The following is a 15,557-nucleotide window of genomic DNA, read 5'->3' on the forward strand; positions in this document are numbered from 1 at the left end:
CCATTTTTTCAGTTTTTTGAGTTCACAGAACCGCATCCTAACGGAAAGGATACGTCCTAAAGTGCAAAATCAAAACGAATCCGTCTAATTCTGGTATTGAGGTCCTCTGCCGGATCTCCATACCGGAATTAACAACGCAAGTGTGAAAGTAGCCTTACGCCTCATTCACACGTCAGTGTTTGGTCAGTCATTTCCATCAGTGATTCTGAGCCAAAACCAGGTGCGGCTCTAGGCACAGGCGCAGATCTTTCCCTTCTACCTCATCTTTGTGGAGGCTCTAATCCTGGTTTTGACTCACAATCACTGATGGAAATCACTGACCAAAACACTGACGTGGGAATGAGGCCTTATAGGCTGCTTTCACATCTGTCTAAAAACAAGAATGAACCTGGATCGCACCTCCTCCTGCTATGCTTTGATCTAATAACTGCTTCTCAGCATAATTAACATCTCTTCTCAGCGCCATAAATAGTATACGGGCCCCTATGTTGCATGGCCTCTACATTGCATTCCCATGACGCACACAAAGGCACTGCAAGCAGCGTTTTTCAGTGCATCATGGCATACAGAGCAAAATGGATCCAACACGAAACACAATGTAAGTCAATGGTGCCGGATCTGTTTTCTCGGACACACAAGAAAACGGATCCAACGCCCATTGACTTACAATGGTTTTAGTGACGGATCCATCATGGCTAGAATAGAACAGGATCTGTTCATAACGGATGCAGACTGTTTTATTATCCTTAGGGCTCATGCACACGACCGTATGCCCTCCGAGACATACGGTCCGTGAGCGGGCCATATGTCCCAAAGCGGCATACATCGTGCGCACGGGGGCGCACAGCATCATAGGTTACTATGACGCTGTGCGCATTGGGCCACCTGCGGAGCTATTGTCCCGCACTCATAATATCATAGGGTATACGGTCATGTGCATCATAGGGTATATCGGAGGGCATACGGTCGTGTGCATGAAAATGAGATATGCACAGTATATCACTATATAGTACACGCATCCTTGTCTGTATTATTTGTGACCCCCTGCAAATTTACATAAAGTGCACATCAGCTCCCAATAAAAAAAAATCACCTATAATAGTATGTTCACACATGGCAGAAACACGGCAGATTTTCAAATGTGGAACTGTGGGTGGAAAATTTGCAGCATTCTACAGTAGCTACTAAAAAATCTCATCCACACGATGCAAAATTGGCCAGCAGTGCGGGTGTGAAATCCAAAGCAGGTCCATTTATGCTGCGGATTCCTCCCTTTGCAATGCATAGGGTGAAATCCGTGGTAAATTTGCAGCAAAATCCGCAACAATTGGCCTGTAACACATGCAGGGAACTGCTGTATTAATGTGAATTCCTCCTTATTTCAAGACCTATCTGTACAAGAAATAATGAGCTAATAAGGCTCTGTTCCCATTGCCATATATTTGTCCATTTTATGTTCTGTCGGAGGAGCAGAACCTGAGGAACAACTAAGTGCTGTCTTTATAATATGATGGGCCTCACTGACTTAGGCCTCATGCACACGACCCTTGTGTGCATCCGTGGCCGTTGTTCAGTTTTCCGTGATTTTCTGATGAAAGTCAATGGGTCCGTTGAAAACGTGGAAAATGCACCGTTGTTCATCTGCGGCCGTGATCCGTGTTTCCTGTCCGTCAAAAAAATATGACCTGTCCTATTTTTTTGACGGACAACGGTTCACGGACCCACTCAAGTCAATGGGTCCGTGAAAAAACACTGATGCACACAAGATTGGCATCCGCGTCCGTGATCCGTGGCTGTAGGCTACTTTCCCACAGACGGATCCGCAGATCCGTCTGCATAAAAACTTTTTCAGAGCTGAGTTTTCACTTCGTGAAAACTCAGATCCGACAGTATATTCTAACACAGAGGCGTTCCCATAGTGATGGGGACGCTTCAAGTTAGAATATACTACGAACTGTGTACATGACTGCCCCCTGCTGCCTGGCAGCACCCGATCTCTTACAGGGGGCTGTGATCCGCACAATTAACCCCTCAGGTGCCGGACCTGAGGCGTTAATTGTGCGTATCATAGCCCCCTGTAAGAGATCAGGTGCTGCCAGGCAGGAGGGGTCCCCCCCCCCCCCTCCCTCCCCAGTTTTAAATTCATTGGTGGCCAGTGTGCCCCTCCTCCCTCCCCTGTATTACTGTACATTCATTGGTGGCCAGTGTGCCCCCCCCCTCCCTCCCCTGTATTTAACTCATTGGTGGCCAGTGTGGCCCCCCCTCCCTCCCCTGTATTACTGTACATTGGTGGCCAGTGGGGCCCCCCCTCCCTCCCCTGTATTACTGTACATTCATTGGTGGCCAGTGGGCCCCCCCTCCCTCCCCCTCCTAATTAAAATCCCCCCTATCATTGGTGGCAGCGAGGAGTTCCGATCGGAGTCCCAGTTTAATCGCTGGGGCTCCGATCGGTAACCATGGCAACCAGGACGCTACTTACCTGCGATGTCTGTGACTGGCCGGGCGCTCCTCCTACTGGTAAGTGAAAGGTCTGTGCTATGAGCAATGCGCCGCACAGACCTTTCACTTACCAGTAGGAGGAGCGCCCGGCCGGTCACAGACAGCGAAGGTAAGTATAATGCTTCTAAAATTGCTAACTAACCATGGCAATCAGGACTGCAGTAGCGTCCTGGTTGCCATGGTTACCGATCGGAGTCCCAGCGATTAAACTGGGACTCCGATCGGATCTCTCCGCTGCCAACAATGATGTGGGGGGGGGGATTTTAATTAGGAGGGGGAGGGAGGGGGGGCCCACTGGCCACCAATGAATGTACAGTAATAAAGGGGAGGGAGGGGGGGCCCACTGGCCACCAATGAATGTACAGTAATAAAGGGGAGGGAGGGGGGGCCCACTGTGTGTCTGTAAGGCCCCTTTCACACAAGCAAGTTTTCCGCGCGGGTGCAATGCGTGACATGAACGCATAGCACCCGCACTGAATCCTGATCCATTCATTTCAATAGGTCTGTGTACATGAGCGGTTTTTTTCACGCATCAGTTCTGCGTTGTGTGAAAAACGCAGCATGTTCTATATTCTGCATTTTTCACACAGCCCTGGTCCCATAGAAGTGAATTGGGCTTCAGTGAAAAACGCATTGCATCCAGAAGCAAGTGCGGATGCAATGTGTTTTTCACTGATGGTTGCTAGGAGATGTTGTTTGTAAACCTTCAGTTTTTTTATTGCACCCGCGTGGAAAAAACTGAACACAATCGCAGACAAAACTGACTGAACTTGCCTGCAAAATGGTGCGAGTTTCACTGAACGTACCCTGAACGCATCCGGAGACAATCCGTCACACTGTGTGAACGAGGCCTAGGTGGGATTTCCCCCTCTTTATCTGTTCTGTGAGCTCTGGATCTGAAAAAAACAACATAGTGGGAGGTAATGGAAAGGACGTCACAGCAGTACAGTGCTGGCAGATTTCACAGAAGGGACATGCCCCTGCTTCTGAGTGAAATGCATCTATTTGTGCAGCTGAAACAGGGAATAAGATGGCTAAAAGGGAAGCCAAAAAACGCTAGTTTCCCCACAGTTGTGATTTTACAAAGCAGAGCCATTATGCAAACTTTTTATGAAAACTTAGGTATGCTTGAAAGTGCTCTACAGATTCTTATGATTATTTCATTTGCTTTGCAGGAAACGATGAACAGGTGATCCTCCATGATGTGGAGAGGTAGGCATCCTTCACAGTAGAAGCACCCATTCTGTGTGTGCATAAGAGAATAATCATTCGCCATGATTTGTTTTCCTTTCAGTGGTGAAACCCTGGACGTCTTCACTCATGACGAGGCCGTGTACGGACTCTCAGTCAGCCCAGTCAATGACAATGTCTTTGCCAGTTCGTCAGACGATGGAAGAGTCTTAATATGGGACATACGGGAGTCTCAACAGGGAGGTAGGGAGAGGTTTTTTTCCAATCTCCTTATAAACTAAACTTCAACCTATTAGTTTTTATAGGATCTGTTCACATTGGTGTTTGTGATAATCATTAAACATCTGACCTGTCATAGAAGAAGTTAGAAGTTGAGATCGGGGGGAGGGGGGGGGGGGCGGGACAACTCATGTAATGCTAAAATAAACTGAGCGTTGCTCTGCTTTGGCTCCTGTCTACATTTCCACCTCTGTCCTGGAGGTAGGGTTAGATGGAAATGGCTGAAAAACCGCCAACTTTAGCTAGCCGTCGCTCTCCAAAACAATGCAGGCCAACAACAGCCCTCAGCTAAGTGTTTGTACCCCCTTAATCTAGTGTTCAGTGGGGTCCCAGCGATGAAAAAGCTTAGGCCTCATGCACACGACCATACGGATTTTGCAGTCCGTAAATAGCAGATCCGCAAAAGACGGATACCGGCTGTGTGCATCCTGCAATTTCCGCGTGCCCTATTGTAAAAATGCCTATTCTTGTACCCAAAAATGGACAGGAATAGGACATCTTTCTGTGGGATGAAAATGCGAATATACAGATGCGGCCAGCACACGGTGGCCACATTTTTTGCGGTCTCATTGAAATGAATGGGTCCACATCCAATCCGCATAAATGCAGGGCAAATGCAAAAAAAAAACGTGTGCATGATGCCTTATTTTAATAAAATGATTAAGGAGCTTCTCTGGGCTTTTATTATTGATTGATCTATCCTGAGGATAGGTCATCAATATCAGATCGCCAGGTGTACATCTTCTGGTACCCCGGCCGATCAGCTGTATGAAGAGAAGGCACGCGCCATGCACGCATGGCGTCTCCTATCTCTCTTCCTGCTCGCCATAGACATAGCAGCGTCGAGCAGGAAGGGAGATGGCACTGCGCGCACCGTCCCCTGATACAGCTGGTTGGCAGGGGTGCTGGGTGTCGGACCACCGCCGATCTGATATTGATGGCCTATCCTGAGGAAAGGTCACCAATATTAAAAGCCTGGAAAACCCCTTTAATAACCCTTTTTAATAACCCTTTAATAACAAAACGTATATACGTATATATATATATATATATATATATATATATTTAGTGTGATCATACATTGGTATGTGTTGTATTGGAGACACTCATCCCGGTCTGTGTAGGCAGTGCAGCAGGATGAATGAATGAGCGCTAGCGGTCCTAGAAAAGTCATTAATACAACCTCCTGGAAGTGATTGAGTTCTGCCTCTTCTGCAGAAAACAGCAGGTGACAAAGAAACGCCAGGCCTCTAGCATTACATTTGAGCTGTCGTTGCCTTGTGCTGACCATGTCCCAGTCTACACAGCAAAGTCAACAAGTGAGCTACAGAAACTGTGACGTATAAGCTTTCTGTGCGCTAGTGGCTAGAAAAAAAGTGATATAATTCAACATTTGGATAGTGACAAAAATGAAAAGTACATAAAACAGGTTAAAAACAAAACTATGTAACAAAAACCTAATTTAAATACAATGTACTTTTCTGACGGCACATACCCTTTAAGGGGTTCCAGGTTTACAGTATTGATGGTCTGTCCTCAGAACAGGCCATCTATCGCACTGGTAAGGGTCTGACTCTCAGCACCCCTGTCAATCAGCTGTTTGAAGGGATCTCGGTTTTTTGGCAAGAGATGCAGCGCCTCACTGTGGCTATTCAGGGTATTGCATTTTTGCTGATTGCTGATTTATTTTAATTTTTTTCATTTTTAAATAATTATATGTGTGTTGTGCGAATAATATAATTGACCAAATATCAGTAGTTGAAGCGCATCAAATCAACTTTACCACGTGCCTGTATTACTAATCCCGCTACAGATGAAATCACTGATCAATGTCCGTCTTCTATCTTCAGATCCTTTCTGCTTGGCTCATTATCCCTCAGCCTTTCATAGCGTTATGTTTAACCCTGTGGAACCCAGGCTGCTGGCCACTGCCAATTCCAAGGAAGGTGTTGGACTCTGGGACATCAGAAAACCTAACACGTAAGATTTTGTTTCCTCCCCTCCTTTTATTCCCTCCCTTTCAGCTTTGTGTTTTATCCCTTATAGTGGAAAGATGCACATAAGCGGATAAATGCTAGAAAAAAAGCAAATCAGTTGATTCTTTTGAGTTTGGCCTGATGCACACGATTGTGTCTGTTTTGCAGTCCGCAAATCACAGATCTGCAGAATAAAGGATGCGGTCTTTGTGCCATCTGCATTTTATTTGCACATTATTTTCAATGGGTTCATGGTCTGCATTTGCTGACATATTCTGTCTTTTTGCAGACCTGACATACGGATCCAGAAAGCAAATGGATGATCCTTGTGCTTCCTGCATCCGTATGTCCGTTCTGCAAAATGATAGAATGTGTCCTATACTTTTCTGCAAAATGCGCACCTATTAAAGTCAACGGGTCCGCAGAAAATGCAGATGCAACACGGACGTCATCTGTATTTTGCGGACTGCAAAACAGATATGAAATCGTGCATATGAGGCCTTAACCCCTTAAGGACTCAGCTCTATTTCACCTTAAGGACTTGGCCATTTTCTGCAAATGTGACCAGTGTCACTTTAAGTGGTGATAACTTTAAAACGCTTTGACTTATCCAGGCCATTCTGAGATTGTTTTTTTGTCACATATTGTACTTCATGACACTGGTAAAATGAAATAAAAAAAATTCATGTTTATTTATAAAAAACTACCAAATTTACAAAAAAAATTCAAAAAATTTCAAATTTCCAAGTTTCAATTTCTCTACTTTTATAATACATAGTAATACCTCCAAAAATAGTTATTACTTTACATTCCCCATATGTCTACTTCATGTTTGGATCAATTTGGGAATGATATTTTATTTTTGGGGGATGTTACAAGGCTTAAAAGTTTAGAAGAAAATCTTGAAATTTTTCTGAAATTTTCAAAAACCCACTTTTTAGGGACCAGTTCAGGTCTGAAGTCACTTTGTGAGGCTTACATAATAGAAACCACCCAAAAATGACCCCATTCTAGAAACTACACACCTCAAGGTATTCAAAACTTTGTTAACCCTTTAGGTGTTGCACAAGAGTTATTGGCAAATGGAGATGAAATTTAAGAATTTAAATTTTTTGGCAAATTTTCCATTTTAATCAATTTTTTCCAGTAACAAAGCAAGGGTTAACAGCCAAACAAAATGCTATATTTATTGCCCCGATTCTGTAGTTTGCAGAAACACCCCATATGTGGCCGTAAACTACTGTACGGGCACACAGTAGGGCGTAGAGGGAAAGGTGCGCCGTATGGTTTTTGGAAGGCAGATTTTGATGGACTGTTTTTTTTTGACACCATGTCCCATTTGAAGCCCCCCTGATGTACCCCTAGAGTAGAAACTCCATAAAAGTGACCCCATCTAAGAAACTACACCCCTCAAGGTATTCAAAACTGATTTTACAAACTTGGTTAACCCTTTAGGTGTTGCACAAGATTTAATGGAAAATAGAGATACAATTTCAAAATTTCACTTTTTTGGCAGATTTTCCATTTTAATATTTTTTTTCCAGTTACAAAGCAAGGGTTAACAGCCAAACAAAACTCTTTATTTATGGTCCTGATTCTGTAGTTTACAGAAACACCCCATATGTGGTCGTAAACTGCTGTACGGGCACACGGCAGGGCGCAGAAGGAAAGGAATGCCATACGGTCTTTGGAAGGCAGATTTTGCTGGACTGTTTTTTTTGACACCATGTCCCACTTGAAGCCCCCCTGATGCACCCCTAGAGTAGAAACTCCAAAAATTTACCCCATTTTAGAAACTACAGGATAGGGTGGAAGTTTTGTTGGTACTAGTTTAGGGTACATATGATTTTTGGTTGCTCTATATTACACTTTTCGTGAGCAAGGTAACAAGAAATAGCTTTTTTGGCACAGTTTTTTTTTTTTTTTGTTATTTACAACATTCATCTGACAGGTTAGATCATGTGGTATTTTTATAGAGCAGGTTGTCACGGACGCGGCGATACCTAATATGTATTTTTTTTATTTATGTAAGTTTTACACAATGATTTCAGTTTTGAAACAAAAAAAATCATGTTTTAGTGTCTCCATATTCTGAGAGCCATAGTTTTTTCAGTTTTTGGGCGATTATCTTAGGTAGGGTCTCATTTTTTTGTGGGATGAGATGACGGTTTGATTGGCACTATTTTGGGGTGCATATGACTTTTTGATCGCTTGCTATTACACTTTTTCTGACGTAAGATGACAAAAAATGTCTTTTTTTACACCGTTTTTATTTTTATTTTTTTACGGTGTTCATCTGAGGGGTTAGGTCATGTGATATTTTTATAGAGCCGGTCGATACGGACGTGGAGATACCTAATATGTATACTTTATCTTGGGTAGGGTATGATTTTTGCGGGATGAGATGACTGTTTGATTGGTACTATTTTGGCGTACATGCGACTTTTTTGATCACTTTTATTACCTTTTTTGGGAAGTAAGGTGGGAAAATTTCAATTTCCTTATAGTTTTTATTTTTTATTTTTATGGCGTTCACCGTGCATGGAAAGTAACATGACCGTTTTATAGATCGTTACGGACGCGGCGATACCTAATATGTGTAGTGTATTTTATTTATTTTTTTATTTAGTGATAAATGTGTTTTTTTTTTTATCTTAACTTTTTTCACCTTTTTTTTTTTTGACCCAGACCTACTTGGTTCCTGAAGATCCAGTGGGTCTGATGTCTGTATAATACAGTACAGTACACTATATAGTGTTAAGTTGTGGTGGCTCAGTAACAAGTAGTTACGGTATGGTGCTACAAGCTCATATAGAGGGAATCACCCCACCCTCTCTTAAAAGGCAAATTTACCTTGATTTAAAGTTTACATCGACCTTAAAGGGAAACGTTATAAGAGACTTTCCATTCCAACATTATCAGGATTCCTGTGGATATTTTATGAATGCATTGTGCTCCCAGTGAATACACCTACAATATTTAAAGTGACACTCAGTTTCCCAAACTGGGATAGAGCTCTGGAGGAAATACCTCCTCGTTCACAATAGCAGCATACATAAGATCTGGACAATACTTGAAGTATCTGGTGTGATTTATACCATTGAATTTATCGATTATATATTATTGAATATTTTGTCATCGAATATCTTATTATTGAATACCTTACCATTCAATACATCGAATATTTTTTATCGAATATATTATCGATTATATCTACCATTGTATATGTGATTGTATTTGTTGTATGTTATTGCTGCACTGTTTTTATAATTTTACAACCTGAATTTTATGGGGATTTATTAATAAATATTCTCTGCATATGTCAATTTGGTTGCCAAGTGTATGAGTGCTCGCTCATTTCTCTATTGTTACTATATAGTGTATTGTACTGTATTTTACTTATACTTTGTCTGAACAGATCTATGCCTTTAGCACAGATCTGTTCAGCACCATGGACAGCAGGATGCCTGAGAAGGCGTCCTGTTGCCATGGGAACCTTCCCCGTCTGCTCAGTTGTGGCCACAACTGAGCAGACGGGGAAGGGTAAGGAGGGGGGCTCCCTCCCTCTGTCACCCCATCCTGTCGGGGGGCTGCAAAGGCACAGCAGCCCCCCGATGGGAGAGGGAGGGAGCCCCCTCTTACTGTTAACCTTTTCCATACAGCTGTCCGTACGGACCGCGGTATGGAAAGGGTTAAACGGCTGACATCACAGCACAGATGTCAGCCGTTTATACCAGAGTGTCAGCAATGTGCTGGCACCCTGGTATACCCACTGGCCACCAATGATTATCAAGAGGAGGCGGGCAGGGGATCGCGATCCCGCCTGCCGCACCGCCTGCAACACCCCTCCCCCCCCCCCCTGCACCACCCGCCATCATAAAATCATTCAGGGGTGCAGGGGGGGTGAAAAATTAATTAATTAATTTGGGGCATTTGATCAGAATCGTCAGAAAGCACAGCAAACCGCAGGTCTGAATTGACCTGCGGTTTGCTGCGATCGCCGACACGGGGGGTCAAATGACCCCCCCCGGCATTGTGACAGGATGCCCGCTGAATGATTTCAGCGGGCATCCTGTTCCGATTAACCCCCGCAGCTCCGCAATCTCGATTTAAACTCATGACATACCGGTACGTCATGGGTCCTTAAGGACTCAGGAAACATGCCGTACCGGTACGTCATGCGTCCCTAAGGGGTTGTCCGGACTTATCCTCAGGATAAGTCATCAATATCAGATCGGCGGGAGTCCGACACCCGGCACCCCCGCCGATCAGCTGTTTGAGGAGACGCAGTGCGCATGCGCCGTCTTCCTTCTGTCTTTCTGCTCGCTGCTGTATGTCTATACAAATGGACATGCAGCAGTGAGAAGGGAGCCGGCATGTGCACACTGCGCACGCCGTCTCCTCATTCAGCTGATCGGTGAGGTGCCGGGTTTCGGACCCCCGCCAATCTGATATTGATGACCTATCCTGAGGATAGATCATCAATATTAATAGCCAGGACAACCTCTTTAAGCTGGCTGTGCACATTGGCTGTGTATCGGTTATTTAGATATCATTTCTTTGAAAAAAGAAAGCAAAGTGAATGTATTCTGCATTTGCACCAGTAGGTGGCACCAGTTTCCCATTCTTTGGGAGGCTTCCCTCTCTGACCTCAGTGCCCAAATGGAGGAAAAAAAATGATGGCAGGTCCTGACAAGAATGGTTCCAGGCTTCATAGGGAGCCACATTCTTAGGATTTCTAGCCTTGCTCGGAAAGCAGGATTCATCAAACATGACACCCTATTTACACTGTGCCTGCGGCTGGGAATACAGCTAGGAATACAGAAAGTCAGGCAGTGGGTTAGAGGAAGCACAGCTAAACTTATAAGGAAGAGTCGTGTGAGCTGTATGGCTATGTATGTTCATGTTTTCACCCCATGTCACTAATGCTTCTGTGATCTGTCCTCCCCTGGCTGGGATTATCCAGTACTGATTGGCGAGAACACTAACTAGTTACTGAATTATTGGGACTGGTGCCTCCACGGTACACGTATATTCCTGCTGTCATATGGTAGTGTTACCCCAGACATGTATGAATATTGCTTTCCTGTGACCCAAGAACAGACATAGAAGTTGCCTAAGGCTACCTGCACATGTTGCGGATTCTGTGTGGGTTCTCGTGCGTAATACAGTACCGACGCACTGTTTAACATTAGACAAGTCTCATGTACACTTAGATTTTTTTGCTTGTGTGCGGAAATTGACCTGCCGTACGGATTTTTAAATCTGCAGCATGTCGATTGTTTGTGTGATTTTTGGTGCGGATTTCACCCTTTTCAATGAAAAAGCCACATCAAATCTGTAAGTAACACATGCAACATTTCGTGTGGCAACAAAGAGAAATCTGCATAGAAATTCATGGAATTTCGGCAGGACGGCCCACACCCGTGTGCAGGCAGCCTAACCATTCAGACGAGCTGCTCACCTGCTCCCTCAACTTACAGAATGATCCGATGTTAAAAGTCGAAGAGGTTCTCTTAATATATGATGTTGATTTGACAAGGTAAAAAAAGAAATACGTGGAATGGCTGTACTAGCTTATAGTGGCCCCGCTGATCCCCCGGCGTGGCCGCCCTGATGTTACCCAGGACCCTGCTGTGCTCCACTTTTTGCTGACTAGTGATGTGGCGGCTCTTTGAGCTGACCCCTATATGTGAACCATGGGAACAGTCTCCCACCTGAGAGCCAATTTAAGTGCCAATTGAACAGATGTTTTGCCCTCTCTCCCTCCTTCTCCCCCTTTTTCAATTTCACTTAAAAGGGGGGGGGGGGGGCGGCGGCAGCATGTCTAGTAATAATAATAAATAAGGATTCATTTGAGAGCCCAAAGTGTCGCCTTTTCTGCTGAGATGAGCCAGATTACCTCTTTAATTAATCCTGAAAGAGGAAGTGACCCTTTTTAATACAAAAGTGTTCTAGCTAAGATTTAGGGGACTGCCTCTGCAAGCACCTGCAGAGATTTCAGGGACTGCCTCTCTATGGACATGGCTGAGATATCAAGGACTGCCTCTGTTTTGATGTGGTTGGATCTTGGGCGCTTCCTGTGTTGGTGTGCTGATATCTCAGGGACTGTCTCTGTGTTGACGTAGTGAACTCTTGGGCACTGCCTCTGCATGGACATGGTAAAACCCTGGGCACTGCCTCTGCGTGGACGTAGTGTATTCTTGGGCACTGCCTCGACATAGTGAACTCTTGGGCACTGCCTCTTTGTGGACGTAGTGAACTCTTGGGCACTGCCTCTTTGTGGACGTAGTGAACTCTTGGGCACTGCCTCTTCGTGGACGTAGTGAACTCTTGGGCACTGCCTCTTCGTGGACGTAGTGAACTCTTGGGCACTGCCTCTGAGTGGACATAGTGAACTCTTGGGCACTGCCTCTGAGTGGACGTAGTGAACTCTTGGGCACTGCCTCTGAGTGGACGTAGTGAACTCTTGGGCACTGCCTCTGAGTGGACGTAGTGAACTCTTGGGCACTGCCTCTGAGTGGACGTAGTGAACTCTTGGGCACTGCCTCTGAGTGGACGTAGTGAACTCTTGGGCACTGCCTCTGAGTGGACGTGGTGAACTCTTGGGCACTGCCTCTGAGTGGACGTGGTGAACTCTTGGGCATTGCCTCTGAGTGGACGTAGTGAACTCTTGGGCATTGCCTCTGAGTGGACGTAGTGAACTCTTGGGCACTGCCTCTGAGTGGACGTAGTGAACTCTTGGGCACTGCCTCTGAGTGGACGTAGTGAACTCTTGGGCACTGCCTCTGAGTGGACGTAGTGAACTCTTGGGCACTGCCTCTGAGTGGACGTAGTGAACTCTTGGGCACTGCCTCTGAGTGGACGTAGTGAACTCTTGGGCACTGCCTCTGAGTGGACGTAGTGAACTCTTGGGCACTGCCTCTGAGTGGACGTAGTGAACTCTTGGGCACTGCCTCTGAGTGGACGTAGTGAACTCTTGGGCACTGCCTCTGAGTGGACGTAGTGAACTCTTGGGCACTGCCTCTGAGTGGACGTGGTGAACTCTTGGGCACTGCCTCTGAGTGGACGTGGTGAACTCTTGGGCACTGCCTCTGAGTGGACGTGGTAAACTCTTGGGCACTGCCTCTGAGTGGACGTAGTGAACTCTTGGGCACTGCCTCTGAGTGGACGTAGTGAACTCTTGGGCACTGCCTCTGAGTGGACGTGGTGAACTCTTGGGCACTGCCTCTGAGTGGACGTGGTGAACTCTTGGGCACTGCCTCTGAGTGGACGTGGTGAACTCTTGGGCACTGCCTCTGAGTGGACGTTGTGAACTCTTGGGCACTGCCTCTGAGTGGACGTAGTGAACTCTTGGGCACTGCCTCTGCATGGACATGGTAAAACCCTGGGCACTGCCTCTGCGTGGACGTAGTGTATTCTTGGGCACTGCCTCGACATAGTGAACTCTTGGGCACTGCCTCTTCGTGGACGTAGTGAACTCTTGGGCACTGCCTCTTCGTGGACGTAGTGAACTCTTGGGCACTGCCTCTTCGTGGACGTAGTGAACTCTTGGGCACTGCCTCTTCGTGGACGTAGTGAACTCTTGGGCACTGCCTCTGAGTGGACGTAGTGAACTCTTGGGCACTGCCTCTGAGTGGACGTAGTGAACTCTTGGGCACTGCCTCTGAGTGGACGTAGTGAACTCTTGGGCACTGCCTCTGAGTGGACGTAGTGAACTCTTGGGCACTGCCTCTGAGTGGACGTAGTGAACTCTTGGGCACTGCCTCTGAGTGGACGTAGTGAACTCTTGGGCACTGCCTCTGAGTGGACGTAGTGAACTCTTGGGCACTGCCTCTATGTGGATCGAATGCAGACCCATTTATTTGAATGGGGCTGCAGAAGATGTGGACAGCACACTGTGTGCTATCCGTATTTCCGTTCTTGTCTTATTCTTGTCCATTTCGTGAAACATACTGCAGGACCTATGGAAAGTAAATGTGGATGCACACGGCCAGTATCTATGTTTTGCGGATCCGCAAGTTGTGGACCGCAAAACTGGATATGGCCGTGTGCATGAGGCATTACACTGGACAGTTATGGCGAGCGACAGCTGTAGGAACATTCGTTCTCTATAATCTTCCCTATCCTCTGTATAAAAAAAGCTTTAAGGCACATCTTGTACAGGCCTGTCTTGTAAGATTTCCTATCTAATTGAGAGAATTGAGCAATCTCAAGCCTTGTCTTCCATCTTCTCATTGCTCCTTGACAGATAACATGCGATAGCTCTCTTACTCTTCTGCGTTCACGCACAATGCTGAAGCCGCCATTCTGCAGAGAGAAACGTGCAGTTTACAGCTTTATTTGTACAGTCTTTTCATCAGGAGGCTCCAGCTAGGAGAAGCACATACCTGTACAATCGCTAATCCTGCCTGCAGTAGAGTTCCTGATGAGGCGGCTGTGGAGGATTATATTGTATGTAATAAATGGAGATGGAGTAATCTGTGCCTGCAGGGGAGTCTTACAGGATACGGAAGTTTATGGTTTGCTTTAGCATCACGCTATATTTACATGGCGTGCACGCTCAAATATGTCTGCCAGACAATCCAAAAATAAAAAATGAAAAACAAGATAATCATTTTACCCAAAAATAACATTTCTGGGGGAATTGAGCATCAAGTGCTCAGTATCCCCGGATCACTACCATTGGGGAATCTAAAGGCTATGGACACTCTATTCTACTCAGTTTAGGCTGAAAATAATGTTTTTTAAATTGATCTTTATTTAAAATTTTCAGCTGTTTTTGTGATACATGAGGTTAAAAATCAATTTGCACACTGTCGGTCCTGAGTTCCATCAGCCGACTGCTCAGAAGCCTTATCTCTGATCTCCTGACATCATAAACACTCATTATAGCTAAACTCTTATCAAACTGATAAGAATATGACTTAGGCTACTTTCACACCTGCGTTAGGTGCGGATCTGTCTGGTGTCTGCACAGACTGATCCGCACCTATAATGCAGACGATTGTATTCGTTCAGAACGGATCCGTTTGCATTATGAAGAACAAAGTCAAAACTGTTCCGTCCTGACTTACATTGAAAGTCAAAGGGAGGCGGATCCGTTTTCTATTGCACCATATTGTGTCAGTGAAAACTGATCCGTCCCCATTGACTTACATTGTAAGTCAGGACGGATCCGTTTGGCTCCGCATCACCAGGAGCAGCATTTTGGTGTCCGCATCCAGAGCTGAATGGAGGCGAAACGGAGCCAAACTGATGCATTCTGAACAGATCCTTATCTATTCAGAATGAATTGGGGCTGAACTGATCCGTTTTGAACCGTTTGTGAGATCCCTGAACGGATCTCACAAACGGAATTCAAAACGCCAGTGTGAAAGTACCCTTAAATCAGTCTTTATGAGCTCAGAAGATTAGAGATAGGGCTTCACATGAGCCGTCAGCTGATGGAACACAGGACCGACAGTGTGCAAATGGATTTTTTACCTTGTATATCACAAAAACGGCTAAAAAGTTTTAATAAAGACCAAATGAAAAAATAATTTTTAGCCCAAAATGAGTGAAATGCAATCATAAAATAATTGCTAATAGATTGAAAAAAGCTTTCCTGAA

General features: G+C 45.3%; 1 protein-coding gene across 1 annotated transcript in view; it reads left to right on the plus strand.

The window, feature by feature from the left end:
- DCAF5 (DDB1 and CUL4 associated factor 5) overlaps positions 1-15,557 on the plus strand; it is a 58,046-nt gene that overhangs the window by 25,572 nt on the left and 16,917 nt on the right. Inside the window, exons 3-5 of the mRNA XM_040411783.1 lie at positions 3,675-3,711; positions 3,794-3,933; positions 5,820-5,949. Of these exons, the coding sequence (XP_040267717.1) occupies positions 3,675-3,711; positions 3,794-3,933; positions 5,820-5,949 (307 nt within the window). The remainder of the gene's footprint in view (positions 1-3,674; positions 3,712-3,793; positions 3,934-5,819; positions 5,950-15,557) is intronic.

This window comes from Bufo bufo, chromosome 11, assembly GCF_905171765.1.
Source record: "Bufo bufo chromosome 11, aBufBuf1.1, whole genome shotgun sequence".
In the NCBI taxonomy this organism is placed as follows: domain Eukaryota; kingdom Metazoa; phylum Chordata; class Amphibia; order Anura; family Bufonidae; genus Bufo; species Bufo bufo.